The sequence below is a fragment of the Panthera leo genome, chromosome B1 (genome assembly GCF_018350215.1).
Source record: "Panthera leo isolate Ple1 chromosome B1, P.leo_Ple1_pat1.1, whole genome shotgun sequence".
NCBI lineage: Eukaryota > Metazoa > Chordata > Mammalia > Carnivora > Felidae > Panthera > Panthera leo.
The window spans coordinates 112,947,095-112,971,603 of record NC_056682.1 but is presented as its reverse complement, the minus strand read 5'-3'; the positions used below and the strand labels follow the sequence as shown (position 1 = coordinate 112,971,603).

The 24,509-nt window shown below is 38.9% G+C and overlaps 1 protein-coding gene and 1 long non-coding RNA gene across 7 annotated transcripts in view; one reads left to right on the top strand and one right to left on the bottom strand.

Moving 5' to 3' along the window:
• Positions 1 to 3,694, bottom strand: part of LOC122217956 — a 61,387-nt gene extending 57,693 nt beyond the window's left edge. For all 3 annotated transcript variants that reach the window (XR_006201777.1, XR_006201778.1, XR_006201779.1), the window contains exon 1: positions 3,608 to 3,694. This is a non-coding gene — a long non-coding RNA (uncharacterized LOC122217956). The remainder of the gene's footprint in view (positions 1 to 3,607) is intronic.
• Positions 3,695 to 8,763: 5,069 nt separating this feature from the next.
• EGF (epidermal growth factor) overlaps positions 8,764 to 24,509 on the top strand; it is a 105,175-nt gene continuing 89,429 nt past the window's right edge. For all 4 annotated transcript variants that reach the window (XM_042935684.1, XM_042935685.1, XM_042935686.1 and 1 more), the window contains exon 1: positions 8,764 to 9,348. In XM_042935684.1, coding sequence (XP_042791618.1) covers positions 9,222 to 9,348 — 127 coding nt within the window. In that variant the 5' untranslated portion in view covers positions 8,764 to 9,221. The remainder of the gene's footprint in view (positions 9,349 to 24,509) is intronic.

The window sequence follows — 24,509 nt, the reverse complement described above, 5'->3', positions numbered from 1 at the left end:
CCTGGAAGCAATGTAATTTTCCTTTCAATAAATAAGGCAGTCAGATTCTGATGCATAGTTTAAAAATACCACCCACAAATTTTATCTGTACAATGCCACAGTTGTATAATTTTGTTATTCTTGGTTTAGCAGATATATTTAATGAAAGGGCTAAAATGAATACATGAATGCATCCAGGGAAACTGGAGCCACAGGTGACCTATGAGAGAATGAATCCTTTCCATGGCATAGATTTAATTCAGGTGAGCTATCACAGGATCTGAGATTCAAGTGTTTAAACAATTGTTCCAAGATGTCTTGGTCTCAGCAAAAGTGGCTAAATCCCTTCCTCTCTTCTTTCTCCAATATATTTAAAGTCTTTGTGTAGAGTTTGGAATAACACCATTTATTGGTTATGCCACAAACACTTGCATTCATTCTTCAGGTTGTTTTCTTACATTCACATTTGACTTCCCTGTCTTGAGTACTGAATTAAACTTCCTTGATGGTCAGGACATCTATTTATTTAATGTAATGGCTGCGTCTTTTTCTTATTATCTCCGGCACATCTTTATGGATCACTGAAAAAGACTACTTCATTTCTCAAACAACACAACCAGCAGCCAGAGGGACCTTATCAGGTGGAATTCTCAACATAGGGGAGACACCAAGAAGTTGGCAAAAGAGAATAGGAGGATGGATAGGGTAACTCATATTTTCCTGTTGGTGCCCTGGTCGCAGGAGCTGGCATGGGGGATGGGTGCCCATCTTGGCATTATTAGCAAAATCAAAGAAGTCCTAGAGACTAGTGGTTTAGGCACAAGTTCTAGAGTCAGACAGACTTGGAGTGTATGTCTATCTCCATCACTCGATACCATTTCCATCACTCAACAGCTCTGAGACTTTGGGCCAGATCCTTAGCTTCTCCAACTTCAGATTTACCCTCCATAAAATGTAATTAATGTCTACTTTTCATAGGGCCAGTTAGAGGTTTTCTTTTCCAGTCTTTTTCTTGATGTGGCTCCTGACTGATGGCTGATATTTGGTAGCTGATATTTGAGAAAAAAACATGACTATGTGTCTTATTTTAAAATTCATCTGGTATTGTGGGAGAAACACATTAGACTTTGGATTCATTGAAAAAAACTCCTTATATAATGAAATATTTAGTAAGGCTGCAGGATATTAAGTCCATATATAAAACTCAATTTTATTTCCATAAAGGAGCAACAGACAAATAGAAAATAAAATTGGGGGTGCCTGAGTGGCTCAGTCCGTTAGGCATCCGACTTCAGCTCAGGTCATGATCTCGCGGTCTGTGAGTTCAAGTCCCAAGTCAGGCTCTCTGCTGACAGCTCAGAGCCTGGAGCCCGCTTCAGATTCTGTGTCTCTCTCTGCCCCTTCCCCACCCACGCTCTGTCTGTCTTTCAAAAATAAACATTAAAAAAAATTTTAAAAAAAGAAAATTGAAAAACTATTCATGTATAGGAACATTCAAGAACATAAAATACAAATAAATTTAACAAAAGATATGTAAAGCTCTACACTGGAAAGTGAAAAACATTGATGAGAGAAAATAAAGAAGACTTAAATGGAGAAATATAAACTGTTCATAGACTGGAAGACTTATTATTGTTATGATATCGTTCTTCCCAAATTGAAGTATATATTCAGTATATACATATGTGGAGAAAAATAAACTTCTACTCCAACCTCACATAATATACAAAAATTAATAAAGATGAATCACAAACCCCAACATAAAAGCTAAAACTCTAAAGTGCCTAGAAAAAAACATCAGAATATATTGAGCCTGGAATAAGCAATAACTTATTTGAAAAAACACATACAAAAAATGTAACCATAAAGAAAAAAATTAATAACTTGGACTTCATCAGACTTAAAATCTTTTGCTCATCAGTGACACTATTAAGAAAATGAATGGACAAGACATGGCTTGGGAGAAAACACTTGTAATACACAGAGCTGATATACATATTTATATATTTGAAATGCACAGATATGAATTTATATCCAGAATATAAAGAACTATAAATTAAAAAATTAAAAAAAAATTTTTTTTAAAAACTCAATAAAGAAATGGGCAAAAGATACAAATAGACAACTGACAAAAGGTGAATCATCAATTAACATAAGAAGAGATGGTCAACACCATCATTCATCAGGGAAAGGCAAATTAAAATTACAATGTAATGTTAAGTCACACATTAAAATATTTAAAATTAAAAAGATGGACAATACTAGATGTGGGTGAGGATGTGGGAGAACCAGAACTCACATGTGTTGCTGATAAGAGCACAAAATGGAGCAGCCCCTTTGGGAAAAATGTTTGGCAGCTTCTTATGAAGTTAAACACAGTTAAACCCTAACCTATGAACCAGAAATTAGGTATTAACTGAACAGAAATAAAAACATTCATTGAGCCAAACCTAAAAACAATCCAAATGTCCATCAATAGGTGAATGGATAAACAAATTGCGATATATTCATACTAAAGAATACTCCTAGCAATAAAAAAGAAAGAAGTACCAATACATGCAACATGGCTGAATGTCAAAAAACATGTTGAACAAAAGAAATCAGATACAAAAGTGAACCTACAGTATGACTGCACTCATATCAAATTCAAGAACAGATAAAACCGAACTACGATAGAAACTAGAACAACAGTTGCCTGTGGATGGGGGTGGGACTGACTGGAGAGAGCACAAGGGAAAATTTGGTGGTACTGCAAACATTTTACATCTTGGTCATAGTGTTTGTTAAATGTGTACATACATTTACCAACATCAGACTTTGCACACAAGATCTGTTCTCTTTACATAAATTTTATTTTACTTTATTTTATTTTTGGAAAGACAGAGAGAGAGCGCGAGCGAGTGAGGGCGCATGTGAACAGAGGAAATGGGTGGGGGGGCAGAGAGAGGGAAAGAGGGAGGGGGAGGGGGAGGGGGGGAGAGAGAGAGAGAGAGAGAGAGAGAGAGAGAGAGAATCCCAAGCAAGCTCCACGCCCAGCACAGAGCCCAATGTGGGGCTCAATCCCATGACTGTGAGATCATGACCCGAGCCAAAATCAAGAGTGGGATGCCCAACCAACGGGTCCACTCAGGCACCCCTGCATGAATTTTATTTTAATAAAAACAAAAAATGAATGCATCTAAATTAGAAGTCAGGCTGGGAAAACCAAATGAAAGCAACTTAATTTATTTTAGTTCTCTGGTGTTTGAAATCTTAAAAATATATCATTTACTCAAATATTTTCCACCATCTATCCTTCCAATTTTAAGTGGTAAACTATGATTATTTACCCCCAAATAATTTCTCTCATTGGAGGTAGGAGAAAGAAGATACTGTTTCACAGTTTTATAAATACAATAAGAACAAAGGAAGAACTGCAAACTGTGGTTTGCATTTTCATTAGTTTCCAACAAGTAGTTTGAATGACATGAAGTTTACGGCGTCTCTAGTACTCCCGTCAGCCTTCGAACGCTCTGTACTTAATAACAACTATGCATCTTACAGATTCGTCGGAACTCAAGGTCAGGGGAAAGATTGTACCCTGGATGATTTAACATAAAAAGCCAGAGGTTCTTTCCCTAAACCTTACCATTTTTAGAAGTTAAAAATACCTGAGAGAATGACGACGGAGGTATTGCTGGAGAAGGTCGTCAAGAGGATCTGACCGCCAGTTGACCCGCGAGCGGAACCACGCAGTTAGAGGCTCCTCACCTCCTGTCCTGGACTTGGAGTATACGTTCCGCTTATGGTTCCTGTAGCCGGAGCCATTTCAAAGATGCAACCTTGAAAGAGCAAAGTGTTGTTGAGACTATCTGTACAATACGAACCCAGGTAAGGCTTCTGTATAAACTCTTAACATTTTGGCGAGTGAGTGCAGAGGTGCACTCGTCTTGCAGCCTCCTGTGTTAAGCCTCCTATGTAAGTAAGTTTCCTTGCTTATTAAAACTGCCGCCTCCCTAGCTTATCCTAAAATGTGTGTAAAAAGCAGGTATTTTACGATAAAATTGTGCAGTGCATGTTCTATGTGGAATTCAGAGGAAAACCCAGATTCAGTGATTAACAATGCCAAAAATGCAAGTAATTAGCCATCGTTCAAGTAAAATTGTGGTGCCATTTCTCTTTTGTGGCGTTTTAGACCTTTGTTGCCCCCAAATTCCATTTTATTGGAAATCTGTTTTCCACCTGGTCTTTCTTGACATGGTTTTCCCCCCTACTTTAAATAGATTCTAAGTAAGATTCTGAATTTCAGGAGTAACAACAACAGTAACAAAAAAACTGCCACCTGTCAATCTGGAGTGGCCTGCCTCTTTCTTCTGTCTCTCCTAGCCCAGGATGCGTGTACAAGGGCCAGTTTCAAATTTCACCCAAGAAACTCCTCAGGTTGCAAACAAACAGTCATGCTGAGATTATGTAAATAAATGCAATGCAGTCTAAAATGAGCTGTTCTTTTAGATTTAAATTTTGTTGCTGCCTCATAGAATTATAAATTATAGATTAGAGATTGCTCTGCTCTTCTTTTTTATTTGTTCAGTTTCTGGAGTCTTGTTTCTTCCTCTCGGTCAGAGGAACCTTTCTAGGTGACTGGGGTGGACTTAACTGAAAAGTGGAGAGTGGGCAGGATTCCTCTTTTACTCTTGTTTACCAAGTGCTTTTTAAAATCTGATTTCATTTGGTAGAAGTATGGCATTAACTGATGTGTGCGTTAAGTATAGCATTGCTTCCCTGGAGAGTGGATAGTGACTCCCTTCTTTTTCTTAAAAAAAATAGACTGTTTTTCATAAAAGCAGTTTTAGAGTCACAGAAAAATTGTGCAGAAAGTACAGAGAATTGCTGTATTCCTCCCCACCACGCCCTCGGTTTCCCTATTATTAATACCTTGCATTGGTGTTCTACATTTGTTATAATTGATGAGCGAATATTGATACATTATTATTATTATTAACTGAAATCCATAGTTTAGAGTTCACTCTTGTACATTATAGGGGTTTGGACAAATATATGATTATGTAATAGCATGTATCCACCATTATTGTATCATACAGAATAGTTTTACTGCCCTAAAAATCTTTTGTGCTCCCCCTGTTCATCTCTCTCCACCCCAACCCCTGACCACCACTGATCTTTTTACTGTTTCCATAGTTTTGCCATTTCTAGGATGTTATAAAGTTGAATTCATGTAGTATGTAGCTTTTCAGATTGACTCCTTTCACTTAGCAATACGCATTTATGATTTCTCATGTTTTTAGTGGCTTGATGTTTCATTTTATTCCTGAATAATATTCTATTGTATGGCTATACCACAGTTTATTTATTCATTCTTCTCTTGAAGGACATCTTGGTTGCTTTGAACCGTAGGCAATTATGAATAAAGCTTGCTATAAATATTTGTAGGTTCTCTTTGTGGACGTAAGTTTTCAGCTCATTGGGGTAAATACTAAGGAGCACAATTGCCCTTCTTTTTCAATAAAACTTTGACATCTCTTATTTATATCTTGATAAATTATAATTTGCCTTTTGTGGCTAACTCTTGTGACTGTGTCTCTCCCAATTTCTTCCCCTTGAAACCATTTCAGTTTCTGCCACATATGAATCCCAAGAATGCCAGACACATGCCAACAGCTTTTTCTTTGAAAAGCAAAAAAAAAAAATGTTTTTAAACTTGTAGGAACTACACTGATTCACCTTATAGTCATTGATAGAGGTAGTCCATGAAATAGTTTGTTTCTGCAGGTGGATGTTAAGTGCTAATAGTTACTCTTAGCAAAATACACTGCCTTGTCACTTATGGTTCCTGCAGTCATATACACACGTGTTAAGTTTTGCTCTTTCTTTTAATGATGCCCCAGCCTGTTTATTCTGATCAAAACCACTGCTCACAAGGAGACAATAATGACTTTAGAGTTCATATACTCTGAATTGTGTGTGATACTGGGAAAATCTCTCAGCCTTCTGATCTCCAGTGTCCTCGTTTGTGAAATGGACCAATAATATCCACCTGGCAAGGTGATGTGGAAGATTGGAGGTGATGTGAATAAAGCATCTACTTCCTGTATGCCTGGCTCATTGGGAGCAATCTATAGATGATGTGGTGGTGGTGATAATTAATAGCAGCTGTGCATATAGCAAATAGGTAGCCCGGGAGAATTAAATGCTTTGTGCTTCAGTAGGAAAGTTTTATCTGGAAAGTAAGAAGGGTGACCAACACATATAACCATGTCTCCCAATATTCCCCCCCCCCCCCCGCCGTTTCCTACTAACGTCCAGGTATGCTTAAAAACATTCAGAGCTGTCTCCTTGCCATTAATGCCTAATTCTCTTACTGACCTGCCAGCAGGTCCCATCGAGCTGTGTCCCATCAGGATCTAATAAAAAAGCATTTCTTTTCTTTGTCCACTTTGTCCACTCCTGTTCCACATTCTCTTGTCAGCATGCTTCTTCCTCCCCATGCTTATCTGAGATTTCCTGTGTATCACACAAAGCTTCACTGCATGCTCCAGTCCACAGTTCGTTGCTGTTGCCCCTTCCTTCCTGACACCCCCAGAATAATTGGTGACTGGCCATTCATTAGCTCATACTCATAAACTATATTTTGTTGTTGTTAATCCACCTAAGCAAGCTCTTGAACTTAGGGGACCATGACTTCTATTTCATGTACTCCACACAGTGCCCTATCAGATATAGATGTTTAACTAATCAATGAATTAGTTAATTTAACTCAATCCCAGAAACTAAGTGGGTATTTCTCTCATAAAACTGATTTCTGGGCAACTTTAAAATAAGGAGGACATTCATTTGCCCAGGAGAGGTTCAGTTTTATCTAGGAGTAAGACTATGGAGCAATAAAATATCCCTGCAAGTCCTTTCTGGGTGGGTAGCTGTCTTAAGATTTTGCTATCTGGGAAACCCTGGATTGTCTGTGGATTAGCTGAGATTGATCTTTCACATCAGTCACCAGTCTTGGCGTCCACCATAGCCATGCTGACGCTGTCATCTCCTAAGGGGCTTATGCTCAACATTAATGATAACATCAGCCCAGGTGGCATGTGATTGGGAAAGTGAGCCTTTTTACAACCTAGAATAATATGAGAGATATTCATATCCAAATAGAATAAATATAGTTGTGGATTACTTCCTATTTGTGTTCATATCACCCTCCTCACTCCTCTCGACTAATCCAGCTTGATACTTGACTGTCCTTCTAATTGTTGTCACCTGTAACACTGACAGTGCATTTTGCTGAAGGGGAAGCTTAACAAGGTTGGTAACTTAGTGCAGGTTATTTGGAGGACACTCATGCCGACTCTTGAGTCCAAGTGAGTTCAGAAAGCAATGGAATATTCCGTACATCCCCCCACATGACTTCTGCTGCCCGCCAGGGTCTGTTTCTCCTGTAAGAAATCAGAGCTGTCTGGCAGAGGCCGGCTAAAATCAGAGAAATCCTGACTTTAGCTGTTTCAGAAAGTGACCCAGTATTTGAGGAATGATGAAGACATAATTAAATATGAGTAAAAGGCTTGGAGTTCTTCCCGTTCTCTTCCAGAATGGGTGTTCACTAGTGTGACTGTTATTTTTGTGACTATCACTTTATCTACATTTCGACTAGCACTTGGAACACTACCTCTGGGCAACTTACATGAAAGCTTGTTTTCCAGGATGAAGTAAACTGGCAGAAATTTCCATTGTCCATCAATTCTGGTGTAAATGGTTTGCCCTTGCTGGATATTTCTGGGCTCTGGGTGTCTTCCCGACGAAATAACTGCTGTTTCTCCAAGTGCAAAGTGGTTTGAGGAGATAGCCAGTGGATGCTTCAGGCTTTTATTTTCTATCCCTGATATGTGAAAAGATAGCCTAAATTGTCTGCGAAGGGACAGCATTCAGCTCTGCTGGATTTCCAGTGCTTCCCAGATTTTGCACTATTAGCTTATTTTTTCCAACACGGCTCTATAATAACAACCCACTCCTTTCCCTGCACTCCTGGCCCCTCATGATGTTTTATTATGCTCATGCTGAAAGAAAAGGTGTCTGTGCATACTGTATCTCTTCATTTGGCTTCAGGGATTTCCCTTTGATTTGGAAAGAATAATCTTTCAAATTCCGCTATAAAATATACAGGAGAGAAAAAACGATTAAGTTCCAGGAATGTGCACTGGTGTTGACATTGTGCTCTAATATTGCTCCTGTGAATGATCAATTACTCCTAAGTCTGAATTATTGGCACTGCTGTTCACCACGGCAGCATGGTTTAACTTTGTTTCCATTAGGCTCAGTCGGTTGAGCGCCGACTTTGGCTCAGGTCATGAGCTCACAGTCCACATGTTCAAGCCCTGTGTTGGGCTCGGAGCTTGGAACCTGCTTCAGATTCTGTGTCTTCCTCTCTCTCTGCCCCTCCCCTGCTCTCTCTCTCTCTCTCTCTCTCTCTCTCTCTCTCTGAAAAATAAACATTACAAAAAAAAATTAACTTTGTTTCCATCCTTCAAGACATTAAAGCCTAGTCACTATTCTGCAGGTACCTCCAAGACACCGGGAGCAACTCCACAGCCCCCTAACTGCTCTCTCCCTAGTTCTGCCCGGAATATTTATGGTGAGTAGCCAGTTATCTCCTCTCTGGCAGCCGTCCCTGCTTTCCTGTAGCGTGGAATTGCCCACATTCACATTTGCAAACAGAGGCTCACTCAAGTGTCACTAAGGGAGAGAGGAGGTGGAGCCAAAAGGGCTTTAAAAAGGAAAGGGAGTCATTCTACTTTTCATAAAGAGAAACTGTTTGGGGAGCAATCCTGTCTCTGTATTTCTCCCTTCAGCCTCATCAAGGGTCGTTGTTGGAACTTTCCATCACTTCTTTCCTTTTCTCTCTCTCTAGCCGTTGCCTACACCGCTCTGCCTATCATAGCGAAGTCAGCTGCAGGCTTCCAGAGTGTGGCTGTTCAACTGCGAAATTTGTCATAAAGGTGTCAGGCATTTCTTAGGGACTTGGACTTCCCAAAAACATAGAGAAAGAAATCTTTACCAGAGTGTCCCTTTCAGGCTGTCTTGAGTTGAAGGAGACAGAACTGGAGGACTACAGCAAAACAGCGGATTAAAAGATGCCCCAGGGCTGCAGGCCAAGCCAGGGGGACACACTTGGGGTCAGACGGACCGACTTTGCCCGGGCTATGCTCGAACAAAGTCAAGTTATTTTCTATTGAAAGTTCAAGCCCATCAAGATTATGCTGCTCTTCCTTATCATTCTGTTGCCAGTAGTTTTTAAATTTAGTTTTGTTAGTCTCTCAGTACTGCAAGGCTGGGACTGTTCTGAAGGCTCTTCCTCAGGAAAGGGGAATTCTACTTGTGTGGGTAAGTAATCTCATGAAAAGGCATTCATATCTTCCCAGAAACTGCCTTCAAATACCTGTTCATTCTGTTTTGTATACTTGGATATGTTTTTATGATTCGTCTTTGGGTGTATATATTGGCTTAATTTTTGTTTTCTAATGCATGTATATTTCCTTCCTGGTTGTTAGAGGTAATCTGCTACCAACTATAAAAATTCACGGCTCCCGAACTGTTCTTAGGTGTGTGAGGGAATATGTTCTCATTTATAACTAGCTGAGCATTTCATGTAAACCTCTGTCTTTATTCTGACATGAAGAGTAATACTCAGTTGGTTAGCTTTATATTGGAAGCTGAGGAAACAGATGGAGGTTTTTTTTTTTTTTTTGAAACTGTTTCTATGTAAGCCATAAAGGAAAAAAAAATCCTTTCTGATAACTTTGTGTAAGAACTCAGAATTTGCTAAAAACCAAAACGAAACAAAAAAAAAACAAACAGTGAAAAATGGGAAGGGAATAGGGAACAAATGTAATTCTGAAATTGTGAAAGTTAAGCCAAGTTTCACGTTAAATCTCCTCCCCTCCCTCCCCTCTCCTGCCCTTTCTGGATCTCTGAGTAACAGGTGCATTGTAACTTTGAGCACTGCTAAGAAATAACAGTAAATAAATATGCCACACCCCCTCTAATATTAAGTGGGTTTTTAATCAAGGAGAAATAGGACTTTTACTGAATGCAAATAACAATCCTGCCTAAGGATTTTGCCTGAAAAATCTCTCTCTCCCCCTCCTTCCTCTTCTTCTTCCCCCTTTCTCTTCTTTCCTTCTCCCCTATGCCTCCTCCACTTCTTCCTCTCTCCCTCTCTCCCCATCTTCCTCTTTCTCTCTCACCCTCTCTTACTGTCGATTCATTTTATTTATTCCTTGGGTATGTCTCCAACCTGCTGCTCGAACAGAGCAGCCGTTTCCATTCATCAGAGGGCACTGACTGCCCTAACATACCTATCCTGTCATCTTGACCTTTTGTAAAGGGGTCTGGCTCCCAAAAAGAGGTAGGGTGAAGGAAACACAGTACAGTTCTCAGACCAGAAGCCTCTGGAAGACAGCACCAAATAATTGGAATAAAGAGAACAATTCTGAGTCAAACTGCCGACTTTGGGCTCCTGCCCTGGCTCTCCCATGAAGGAAGTTACAGATGAGGAAATCAGGTACTCTTGCTCAGAATTCGGGACTCTGTCTCCAGGCAGTACTCATTGTAACAAGTGAGCAGACCCCTAGGGCACTGGAAGGAAGGACTCAATTCTAGTGCTCTCTATGTCTCCAGCACCTAGAACATTTCCCCCTTGATAGTATATACTCTATACATTCTTCCTGAATGAATGAGAAGTCTCTCCCTGACCTGCTAATCATATAGTCCCAGAGAATAGCTACAAAAAGGGGGTGACAAAAGGCCAAATGACCCCGTGAACTGATTACTCAGCTGTTGGAGCAGAAATAAAAGCTTTGGGACAATTATGTCAAGTGGACTGGAGCCTCTCTGGGGTGGGAGAATTTTCTGAGAGTAGTTGGCACGTGACCAGGGGCGGGCATTGCCATCTGCCTAGGATGTGAGGGGAGATGGTAGGAGCCAGTCAAGAAGCAGAATCCGAGAAAGCAAAAAAATTACAGAAATGAACTGTTACACATAGCTTTAGAGTCTTAGGGGACAACCTGATTCCCGCCAGCAAAGGAGCTTCTGCCTTGTGCTCCTCCCTGCTGGTGGCTCAGAAGTGCCTTCACTAAGACTGGTTGCACCAAATAAACCTGAAGCCCAGGGTAGAGATAGTGTGCCACAGAGTGGAAGGTTTTAAAAGCGAATGTACCTCATTTCAAATCCATTCTACCTATTTACTACTGGAATGTTGCTGGGAAATAATAATACCCCCCTTTCAGGATTGTTGTGAGGGTCACGTGAGATGACACTGACATGCACCTAGCACAGAGGGCTGTGGACTGTGCTCAGTACATGTCCTCTTGTCTAAAACACCTTGATCGAATCATACCATGAGATGCCTTATTTGAACAGTGGCACAGACCCCACAGGGTGTGGAAGGTCTGGATGCCACTTTGTGACTCTGCCTCTGCTCCCTCGTTCCTTGCCAAGTCACTGGTGTAACCCCCCTACCTTACACTCCACATCTCATGTTAGCTGATAACTGCCTGGGTCACACCCTGTGCCCCCCCGGCATTTCAGAGGGTAGTATTTCTCCTCTGTAAATAGATAGAGTGCTATCATCTATTTTTTTTCTCCCAACTAAATTCTACTCACCTTATTTCTTGCCTTTGGCATTGAGACAGGCCACCTCTGGCCAGCAGGAAGAATGCTTTGTGGTCTGACAAGATTCAGGTTACTTTATGCAAGGTTGTCACTCATGTGACTGGTAGCCAGATAAACCTCTTGGTAACACAGCATTGGGTTTTCTTCTCGTTCCCCACTACCCCTCCTGCCTTTTTTTTTTTTTAAACTAAATGAGTATTTTATTACCCTCTATTTGAGCTAGAATAGGTGAAGAGTGCAATGAGGAAAACTGCTGGCAAATGGCTTCTGAACTTTCAAGCCTATTTGCCCTGGAGGGGAAATATCAGCTAAAAAAAGAAACTTTTCCTGTTTGCTGTGTGTACCTGTATTATTTATTTGAACTTTCTTGGTAAATAAAGGGTGAGGAAGAAGTACAGGCCAACCCTGAGACAGCTGACTGCAGGAGGGATTCTGGGACACCAAGTTAGCCAACCGGGGAGATCACGCTTGGTAAACAGTGAAATCCCGATTTCAGCACTGGCTAAGGCTTGCTCAGCTTTCCAGTCATGTGCAAAGCAGAGTAATTCCAGGATCACAGCCTTGTTTGTTTTTATAGCCAAGGTTATGCAAAAGTTTTTTTTTTAAGTTTATTTATTTTGAGAGAGAGAGAGAGAGAGAGAGAGAGAGGAGAGAGAGAGAGAGAGAGAGAGAGAGTAGGAGCAAGAGTGGGGCGGGGAAGAGAGTGAATCCCAAGCAGGCTCCCGTGCTGACAGCACTGGGCTCGAACCCGCAAAACATGAGATACTGACTTGAGCTAAAATCGAAAGTTGGACACTTAACTGACTGAGCCACTCAGACAGCCCCAAAGTTTTTTTTTAATCTAACAGCAAAGAAATTATAGAAATGATCTTTTATGCATACCATGTGAATGAAACCACTCCCTCAAGTACTAAGTGGTTTGTGGTTTTTGAGGGGTAGTAGAGCTTAGTGGTAAAAAACTCAAGTTTTGGAGATAGAATGGGGTTCAAATCCTGTTGCTTGTGTATCATGTGTCTCATTTTCCTTGCTGCAAAACAGAGATAATTACTCTCTCCTTCCAGGATTGTTCTCGGGATTGTGTTAATGTATTTGTTTTCAATGCTGGTGCACATTACATTCACCAATGTCCAGGTTATTATTCTAGTCCATCTGGGTCAGTCTCTTTTGCGGGTGAAATCCAGCCATCGTTTTCTTTGTTATTCTCCCTTGGCAATTCTAATGGCCATAATGGGCAGCTTGAGTTCAGGACCACTAAATTAATACATATGAAGTGCATAAAACAGAGCCTGGCACATAATTAGCACTCCATGAGTCTTAGCTGCTATTAATATTTTTATTGTTTTCAAGATTATTTTTATTGGTGGTGATAGTATTTTCTAACTATGGCTTAGTTTCATCTACAATAATTGAATTTTTTAAAAAAATTTTTAGTTATTTTTCAGACAGAGAGCATGAATGGGGGGAGGGTCAGAGAGAGAGGGAGACACAGAATCAGAAGCAGGCTCCAGGTTCTGAGCTGTCAGCACAGAGCCCGACGTGGGGCTTGAACTCACGGACCGCGAGATCATGACCTGAGCCGAAGTCGGACGCTTAACCGACTGAGCCACCCAGACGCCCCTTGAATTTTTTTTTTGTACACAGAAAAATGTCACATTGAAAAACTTGATAGTTTTACGTTTAAAAATGCAGTCAAAATAATTTCAACATTTATAACATATTTTTGTAATCAGGAGAAATGTTTATTAAAAATATGAAAACATTTCAACCTGTTTTGAGTTAGTGCCCTTGTGGAACTACAGTTCCAGTGCTTGTCTTTCTGCTTGTTAGATTTCTTACCAGTCATAATTTTATTTTTATAACGGTAGCGAAAACAAGCCACTTGAAAATGATTATTTTAATTTTTTTAAGTTTATTTATTTTGAGAGAAAGAGAGTATGAACAGGGGAGGGGCAGAAAGAGAGCGTGAAGGAGAATCCGAAGCAGGCTTAGCGCTGTCAGCACAGAGCCTGATGCAGGGCTTGAATTCCTGAACAATGAGATCATGAACTGAGCTGAAATCAAGAGTCCAATGCTTAACCCACTGAGCCACCCAGGCACCCTGAAAATGATTATTTAAATTCTTGCATATTTTTTTCTTATATTTGGAACCAATTTCTCTAAGATTTTTTTAAAAGATTTTAGTTTTAAGTAATCTCTATACCCAATGTGGGGCTCGAACTCATGACCTTGAAGTCAAGAGTCAGACACTCCTCTGACTAGCCAGCCAGCTGTCCCTTCTCTAAGATTTTCAAAGTTGTTGAGGGCATATAAAGAAATGATAAAATAATTATTTAAGCGAATTTACATTTTTGGGCAAGTTGGGTTGTCTGAATATTCGACATTCAGTTTAGAAGTTGGAAGGTGGGAATTCTTTGCTTGTGTTCAGGAGACAGCAAGTAATTGTCTCCCATTAAAAGTAAATGGACTAGTAAGTTGGCTCATGTAAATTCAGGATCTGGTTTTACCAGCTACAAATTTGCCTTCATGAAAATCCACTTGAGATCATTTCTTATTTAGAGTGAATGAATGGTTCTTTCTTTCTTTCTTTCTTTCTTTTTTTCTGTCTTTCTTTCTTTCTTTCTTCCTTTTTAACATCAATAGTCTCCAATTCAGTCCCATCAAGTAAACGATTAAAATGTGGGCATACGCTCTCAGGATGTGTCTGTTTGTCAGTTACTTACATGCTACTGAGAACTACAACTATGAACATTACACAACACATAATATTTCTAATATTTCCTTTCCACACAATAGTGAATCTTCATCCAGTCTCTAAGTAGTACACATCCTACATGGGGGAGACTGTTCTAGAGAAGTAATAACATGATGGAACAAATGCTTTATCTTTTTTCACTAATCTCTGTTCACTTAGGTATGAAGAGAGAAACAAAAGGATTGCTAATTTCTTTTTCAAGTACAGGGGACTTATTCATAGTGAATGACTTTCCTCAGAGTGTATAAGAGAAGAAATAAAAAGGCAGCAGGGCTGTGCTGAGATTCTTTCATAAGGACCAGAAGGCCATACCACATCTCTAAGGATGGGCTGGAGTTTCTGATATTCCAAAGCTCTATGATCTGCTGAGGTCACTATGTTTTCAGTTGTTCAAGAAAAATATCCTATTCTAACATCCTATGTTAGGGGAAACCCAGTGTCTCCTCCCTTTATCTTGGAGGGTTCCTGGACTTGGGGACAGTGATGTGGCATGTAAGGCTCTGTTCCCTCCGGTCCTTCCACTGAATTACTCATCTACTCTGGGCCTCACTTCTCTCACGTGCTGACCCTTTCCCACATTCCATCACCTCACACTGGACATTACCCTGTTTTATTTCTCACAAATAAGTCATAAGGGTACAGACTTTTAACTAAAGGCTTTCGGTGAAAAGTTCTAGCCATGCCCTGAGCCAGCACATTAAACAAAACAAGATATTTTTCATTCTAGGTCTTGAAAGGTAAGTGATTATTCTCTGTGGCAAAGACTTAGCACTCATCTCTTTTTCTTGGCATTAGCCTTCCACGATGGTAGCTGGCCCCTCTTTCTCCCTGGGTTGTGTGATCTGTACCTAGCCCTCTTTCCTTAATCTATTAGGCAAATCTATTAAGGCCTTCTTAATCCTTATGAACATTTTATTTATTTACTTCATTTGTATTTCCAATATACTGAACATGCAGTTTCAGGTGTACAATATAGTGATTCAACAATTCTGTACATTACTCAGTGCTTATCATGCTGAGTGTACTTTTTTTTAGAATTTATTTTTAACATTTACTTAGTTATGAGAGAGACAGACAGAATGAGAGCAGGAGAGGGGCAGAGTGAGAGGGAGACACACAGAACTCGAAGTGGGCTCCAGGCTCTGTGCTATCAGCACAGAGCCCAACGTGGGGCTCGAACACATGAACCGTGAGATTATGACCTGAGCCGAAGTTGGACACCCAACCGACTGAGCCATTCAGGAGCCACTTGATAAGTGTACTCTTAATCCCCTTCACCTGTTTCATCCATTCTCCCCCCCACACTTCCCCTCTGGTAACCACCAATTTGCTCTCTATAGTTAAGAGTCTTTTTTTGTCTCTTTTTTCCTTTGTTCATTTGTTTTATTTTGTAAATATCACATATGATCAATTCATATATTTGTCTTTCACTGACTGACTTATTTCACTTCGCATTATACCATCTAAATCTATCCATATTGTTGCAAATGGCAAGATTCCATTCTTTTTTATGACTAATATTCCTTAGTATGTATGTGCAGTGTTTCTTAGTATGTATATACACACATACACGCACACCACTTCTTTTTTATCCATTCATCTGTTGATGGACACTTAGGTTGCTTCTATAATTTGGCTATTGTAAATAATGCTGCAATAAACATAGGGATGCATGTATCTCTTTGAATTAGTGTTTCTGTATATTTTGGGTAAATACGCATTAGTGTGTGATCACTGGATCATAGGGTAGTTCTATTTTTAACTTTTTGAGGAACCTTCATACTATTTTCCAGAGTGGTTGCAGCAGTTTGCATTACCAACAGTGCACAAGGGTTCTTTTTCTCCACATCCTCACCAACACTTGTTTCTTGTGATTTTGATTTTAGCCATTCTGATAGGTATGAGGTGATATCTCATTGTAGTTTTGATTTGCATGATGAATGATGTTGAACATCTTTTTATGTGTCTTCTGGCCATCTGTATGTCTTCTTTGGAGAAATGTCTGTTCATGTCTTCTGCCCATTTTTAATTGGATTATTTGGTGTTTTGTTTTGTTTTGTTTTTGATGTTCAGTTATGTAGGTGCTTTATATATTTTGGATACTAACCCCTTATTGGATATGTCATTTGCAAATATTTTTACCCATTCAGTAGGTTGTCTTTTTGTTTTGTTTATTGTTTCTTTTACCGTGCAGAAGCTTTTTCTTTTGATGTAGTCCCAATAGTTTATTTTTTAAATTTTTATTTATCTATCTATTTATTTTTAAATGTTTATTTTTAAAAAAATTTTTTTTAATATTTATTTATTTTTGAGAGAGACAGAGACAGAATGCAAGTGGTTTAGGGTCAGAGAGAGAGGGAGACACAGAAGCAGAAGCAGAAGCAGGCTCCAGGCTCCGAGCTGTCAGCACAGAGCCCGACGCGGGGCTCGAACTCACGAGCTGTGAGATCATGACCTGAGCCGAAGTCTGACGCTCAGCCGACTGAGCCACCCAGGCGCCCCTTAAATGTTTATTTTTTGAGAGAGAGAGAGAGAGAGAGAGAGAGAGAGAGAGAAAGGGGCTGAGAGGGAGACACAGAATCTGAAGCAGGCTCCAGGCTCTGAACTGTTATGATAGCACAGAGCCTGACACGGGGCTCGAACTCACAGACCAGAAGATCATGATGTGAGCCAAAGTTGGACGCTTAACCTACTGAGCCGCCCAGGTGCCCCCAATAGTTTAGTTTTGGTTTTGTTTCCCTTGCTTCAGGAGACATATCTAGAAAAATGTTTCGATAGCCGATGTCAGACAAATTACTGTCTATGTTCTTTTCTATGATTTTTATGGTTTTTGGTCTCACGTTTAGGTCTTTGATCCATTTTGAGTTTATTTTTGTGTATGATGTAAGAAAGTGGTCCAGTTTCATTCTTTTGCATGTAGCTGTTTAGTTTTCCCGCAATCATTTGTTGAAGATACTGCTTTTTTCCCCCCATTACATGTTCTAGCCTCCTTTGTCAAAGATTGTTGACCATATAATCATGGGTTTATTTCTGGGCTCTCTGTTCTGTTCTATTGATTTATCTGTCTGTTTTTGTGCCAGTACCATACTGTTTTGATTACCACAGTTTTGTATACTATAGTTTTGTAGTATATCTTGAAATCTGGGATTGTAATACCTCCAGTTTTGTTGTTCTTTTTCAAGATTTGTGTGATTCCACTCAAATTTTAGGATTATTTGCTAGTTCTGTGAAAAATGCTATTAGTATTTTGATAGGGATTGCATTAAATCTGCTTTGGATAGTATGAACATTTTAACAATGTTTGTTCTTTCAATCCATGATCATGGAACATCTTTCCATTTGTTTGTGTCATCGTCAATTTCTTTTATCGATGTTTTATAGTTTTCAGAGTACAGGTCTTCTACTTCCTTGGTTAAGTTTATTCCTAGGTATTTTAATCTTTTTGGTGTGATTGTAAATGAGATTGTTTCTTAATTTTTCTTTCTGCTACTTCATTATTAGTGTATAGAAATTGCAATAGATTTCTGTATATTGATTTTATATCCTGTGACTTTACTGAATTCTTTTATCAGTTCTAGAATTTTTTGGTGGAGCCTTCAGGGTTTTCTTTATACACTATCGTGTTATCTGTAAGTAACGAAAGTTTTACTTATTCCTTACCAATTTGGATGCCCTTTATTTTTTTGGATTGCTGTTGCTAGGACTTTCAACACTATGGTGAAAAAAATAGTGAGAGTGGACATCCTTGTCTTGTTCCTGATCTTAGGGAAAAAGTCCTCAGTTTTTCGTTAGCTGTGGGTTTTTCATACATGACCTTTATTATGCTGAGGTATGTTCCCACTAAACCTACTTTGTTGAGGGTTTTTATCATGAATGGATGTTGTACTTTGTCAAATGCTTTTTCTGCACCTATTGAAATGATCATATGGTTTTTGTTCTTTCTCTTGTTGATGTGGTGTATCTCATTGATTGATTTATTTGTGAATATTAAACCACCCTTGCATCCCAGGAATAAGTCATTTGATCGTGGTGAATGATTTTTTTAATGTATTGTTTGAATTCAGTTTGCTAATATTTTGTTGAGTATTTTTGCATCTATGTTCATTAGAGAAATTGGCCTGTAGTTCTCTTTTTTGTAGTGTCTTTATCTGTTGTTAGTATCAGGGTAATGCTGGCCTCATAGATTGAATTTGGAAGCTTTCCTTCCTCTTCCATTGTTTGTAATAATTTGAGAATAGGTATTAACTCTTTAAATGTTTGGTAGAATTCACCTGTGAAGCCGTCCAGTCCTGGACTTCTGTTTGTTGGGAGTTTTTTTGATTACTGCCTCAACTTCATTGCTGGTAATCAGTCCATTGAAATTTTCTATTTCTTCCTGATTCAGTTTTAGAGGTTATATAAATATATGTATATATTTAATGTTTATTTATTTTTGAGAGAGAGACAGAGCATGAGCAGGGGAGGGGCAGAGAGAGAGGGAGTCACAGAATCCGAAGTAGGCTCCAGGCTCCGAGCTGTGAGCACAGAGTGCGATATGGGCCTCAAACCCATGAACCATGAGACATGACCTGAGCCGAAGTTGGATGTTTGACAGACTGAGACACCTACGTGCCCCAGAGGTTATATGTTTTTAATAGTTTATTCATTTCTTTAAGTTGTCCAATATTTTGGCATATAATTTTTCACAACATCCTCCTATAACTCCTGTATTTCTCTGGTGTTGGTTGTTATTTCTCCTCTTTCATTTCTGATTTTGTTTATTTAAATCCTCTCTCTCTCTCTGTTTTGTTTTTTTTTTTATAAGTCTGGCTAGAAGCTTGTCAATTTTATTGATCTTTTCAAAGAACTAGCTCCTGGTTTCATTTATCTGTTCTATTATTTTTTTTTAGTTCTGTTTTGTTTATTTATGCTCTAATTTTTATTATTTACTTCTTTTTACTGGTTTGGGGTTTTGTTTGCTCTTCTTTTTGTAGCTCCTTTAGGTGTAAGTTTAGGCTGTTTGTGGATATTTTTCTTGTTTCTTGAGGTAGGCCTGTACTATTGTAAACTTCCCTGTTAGAACAGCTTTTGCTGCATCCCAAAGATTTTGGACTCTTGTATTTTTATTTTTATTTGTTCCGTGTATTTTTTTTTTAATCTCATCTTTGATTTCCTAGATGGTCATTCATTGTTTAGTAGCATGCTATTGAACTTCCATGTATTTGTGTTCTTTCCAGACTTTTTATTTGTGGTTGACTTTTAGTCTCATAGCATTATGGTTGGAAAAGATACATAATATGATTCTGATCTTTTTGAGTTTGTTGAGATTTGTTTTATGGCCTAATGTGTGATCTCTTCTGGAGAATATTCAGGTGCACTTAAAAAAGAATGTGTATTCTGCTGTCTTAGGATACAATGTTAGATCCATCTAGTCATTCAAAACTATTGTTTCCTTATTGATTTCCTATTTGGGTGATCTAGCATTGATGTAATTAAGATGTTGAAGTCCCCTACTATTATTATGTTACTATTGATTACTTCATTTATGTTTGTTATTAACTGTTTTATGTATTTGTGGCTATCATGTTGGGTGCATAAATAATTACAATTGTTGTATCTTCTTGTTGGATTGTTCCCTCTATGATTATATAGTGTCCTTCTTTTGTTATGGTCTCTGTTTAAAATATTTTTTTAATGTTTATTTTTGTGAGAGAGAGACAGAGCATGAGCAGGGGAGGGGCAGAGAGAGAGGGAGACACAGATTCCAAAGCAGGCTCCAGGCTCTGAGCTTTCAGCACAGAGCCTGACACGGGGCTTGAACTCATGGACCATGAGATCATGACCTGAGCCAAAGTTGGATGCCCAACCGACTGAGCCACCCAGGCACACCTACAGTCTCTGTTTTAAAGCCTATTTTTTTGATACAAGTATTGCTACCCTGTCTTTCTTTTCACTTCCATTTGTTTATGCAGAATATTTTAGAATTCTTCTTCCTCCAACTCTGTTTTATTTTTTCTATTTTTTATTTTAGATAAAGTGCTAGTGGGGGAGAAAGGCAGGGGGAGAGAGAGAATCTTAAGCAAACTGCAAGCTTACCATGAAGCCTGATGCAGGGCTCGATCCCATGACCCTGTGATCATCACCTGAGCTGAAATCAAGAGTTGGACACTCAACCAGCTGAGGCACCCAGCTGCCCCTTCAAGTCTGTTTTCTGATCATATCCTGGGCCTCCCTTTTTAAATAATAGAAAAAAAATAAATTACTAAATAGCATAATGAAGTGTTTTAATAAAGAAAATAACTGTTTCTCAGAAAAGACATTCTGACCACAAGTTTTGAACATTTTTTCTTCCTCTTTTCTTTCCACAGTAGGACAATGTTAATTTTGAGACAGAAGTGAAGATTCTTAGAGGTAGGTCCCAGGTGGGAATACTACCTGGAGAGGAGACATTTTCCTGGACTCTCAGACTCTTTCAGGGTTCTGGAATTCCACGGTTGAAGAGTGTTGTTTCTTTGGCCAAGTCAGAAGTGAGGCAGGGTACTGACTTCCAAAGAGACCTTCATGGGTCTGGCCTTGACCAGTGATTGGAAGCTCCTCTAGGGGTTGTTCTTCTTTCCTGTTATTTCCAGTTTTTAAAGAGGGTCTTATTAAGAATGAGAGATTGATCTCACTTGTGCTGAGGAAAATGAGAAAAAGGCCAATCCTGTTTCAGATGAAGTGATATAATAAGTGGCAGATAGGAGAGACTTCCAGAGCACTGTGCTCCTACAGTGGTGTGACCAGAGGTAGAGAAGCTCAGATGAGAGGCACTGGTGGTCAAGGTTAAGGGAGGCAGAATATTTCCCAGTTAGTGGTTTAGTATAGTAGTCCCCACTTATCCACGGATTTGCTTTCTGTGGTTTCAGTCTTGTGCAGTCATCTGGAAGCAGATGATTCTCCTGACATAAGGTCAGAAGGTCAACGGTAGCCTAAACTACATCACAATGCTTATCATTCATCTCACTTCATCTTATCGCATAGGCATTTTATCATGTCACATGATAAGAAGGGTAAGTATGGTACAATAAGATATTTTGAGAGACGATATTCTATATAACTTTTATTGCTGTATATTGTTATAATTGCTCTATTTTATTATTAGTTATTTTTTAAGTTTATTTATTTTGAGAGAGGGAGAGTGAGTAGGGGAGGGGTGGTGAGAGAGGGAAAGAGAGAATCCCAAGCAGGCTTTGTGCCACCAGCATAGAGCCCAATGTGGGGCTTGAACACATGAACATGAGATTATGACCTGAGCTGAAACCAAGAATCAAATGTTTAATCGACTGACCCACCCAGGCACCCCTATTAATTATTGTTTTTAATCTCTTACTGTGCCTAATTTATAAAGTAAACTTCATCATAATTTTTATTATAAGGAAAAACATAGTTTATTTAGGGTTGAGTACTATCTGATGTTTCAGGCATCCACTGGGGGTCGTGGATGTATTTCTCGTAGATAAGGGGGAACTACTGTAGTAGGAGAATAAAATAGTTTGGATTGCGAATCAATTAGTATATATCCCCTTTTTATTTTTATCATTGATTTGTAGATTTTGTTGTACTAATTTATTTAGATTAATTTATGCTGTTACAAAATCAAATACTGGACCTCAGATAAAAGGTAACACGTATTTCTTACCTAAAAAATAAACCCTCCCAAGTCTGTGCAATATTCTTAACAAAAAGTTAAGTCACTTTGATTATAGTTGAGGATACTAGCAACTTTCCAATACATATAAATTACTCAATCTAAGATATTTTAGCAATTATTTTAATAAGATAGTTTTATAAACTTGTTATGAACAAACAAAAAACATTAGCTAACCTCAACAACTGGAAACTATTACATTGGAGAGCTTTTTCAGAATGTCCAGATCAATTTTAAAGAACATACTTTCTGTCAAGGAATTTCTAAACATTATTCAAGAAATTTTCAAATTTCATGAAGCAGTTCAGTGTTTAGTTCAGTTTTAATTTTTACTCCAAATCTGAGAAATCCTAGAGTTAGGGAACAAAATGTTCTGTTATAAATGTTATGTTAATCAATGTTTTGTTATAGTTTCTAATGTTAGAATTAGAATTAACTTTGAGAAATCAGCAGGAACAACAACAACAGCACAACAAAAACCTGAAACATTGGAACATAATTTCCTCCAGTGTCTATTTACTTCTTGCCCAAAGGTCAATACTTTCATCCAAAATGGTAGTGCTACTCATTGTGAAGGAGCTATTACTTGCATGTTAGGTGAACCAAGAATGCAGGTTCATTTTGTAGAAATTCTTTATTAATAATAGTGTTGATAAATACTGGTATTGCATGCCACCATTTCAGTCCCTCTTTCACTGCTGGTGGGAATGCAAACTGGTGCAGCCACTCTGGAAAACAGTATGGAGGTTCCACAAATAGTTAAAAATAGAACTACCTTATGACCCAGCAATTTCAGTACTAGGTCTTTACCCATAGGGTATAAAAATACTGATTAAAAGGGGGTACCTGCACCCCAGTGTTTACAGCAGCATTATCAACAACAATAGCCAAATTATGGAAAGAGCACAAATGTCCACTGACTGGTGAATAAAGAAGATGTGACATAAAAGTTGAAAGGAACATCAGCCATCAAGAATGAAGTCTTTTGAAACAATGTGGATGGAACTAGAGTGTATTATGCTAAGTGAAATAAGTCAGTCAGAGACTTGACAAATACTGTGTGATTTCACTCATATGTGAAATTTGAGAAACAAAACAGATGAACATAGGGAAGGGAAGGAAAAATAAAATAAGATAAAAACAGGGAGGCAAACCATAAGTGACTGTTAAATATAGAGAAAAAATGAGGGTTGCTGGAGGGGAAGTGGGTGGGGGATGGGCTAGATGGGTGATGGGCATTAAGGAAGACACTTGTTGGGATGAGCCCTGGGTATTATATGTAAGCGATGAATCACTAAATTCTCCTGAAAGCAATACTATACTATATGTTAGCTAACTTGAATTTAAATAAAATCTTGGAAGAAAAAAATAAGGAACATAAACTGACTATTAAGAGAGGAAGAAAGTTGACAGTTCCTGAATTTTGTAAAACTGTGAAACTCCACAAATTTCAAGTATATGTTCTTTGGAAAAGAATCTGATATATTTTTTGAAATAAAACATGGTTTAAAAAAAAAAAAGAATTCCTGTCGCCTAAAAGGTCCTTCTAGCTGGACTAAGAATCAAGTTGACATGAGACAGATTAATAGGAGAAAATAGAATTTAGTAAGTATATGTATGGGGAATCCACATCGCCATGAAAGATAGGCAAAATGAAGTATATTTATCATTCTGAACTAAAAACGAGTAGGGGTTTGGGACTTTCAGAAAAGGAATGTTATTCACAGGGTGATAAGAAGAGCAGATATTTGGTAATTAGATGATTGCCCTGCCATGCAGATGGATCATTCAGGTAAAACTTCTTTCTGTTAATAACTCTTATTCTGGGAAGGGCCCCCAATTTAGATTCTTCTATGTAGTTAAGGGAGGGGCAAAATTTCCTCTTAAGCCCATAGGGTCTCAAGTACCTTCAGCTCAAAATAACCCGCATGCCAAAGTGGCACATTCTTGGGGGGCCCTGTCCTGAACACCTTCAATTCAAATGTTTCCTTTTGGTGTAGGCAGGCTGGGTCCAAGGACCCAGAGGCGTTCCTACAGGACCAGCCAAGAGAGTCTACATGCAGGATAGAAATCAAACATGAGCTGCGAGGGCATGAGAGCAGAGTTTATTGAAGATATAGAAAGAGTGCAAATACAGACAGAGCATCCAAGAGACTCAGAAAGGGAAAAGATAGTCTCATCTTTGCTTGGATCTGGGATTTTTACTGAGGATTGTGGTCTGGTGTACATATCCTCCCAGGCATCCAGGATCTAGTCAGAACAAGGAAAAGGGTCCAGGTGTCCTCCATAAGTCGCTTATTCCTTGGAGCCAGGGGATCTTGGCGTCAAGATGTCTAGTGCTGGTGGTCTGGAATATGCACAGGATGGCTTCACTCGGTCATTCTCGCCCAGTCCTTCCTTAGATGTTATCTAATGTGCTGGAAGACTCTAAAGAAACCATTAACTCCTTGTTCC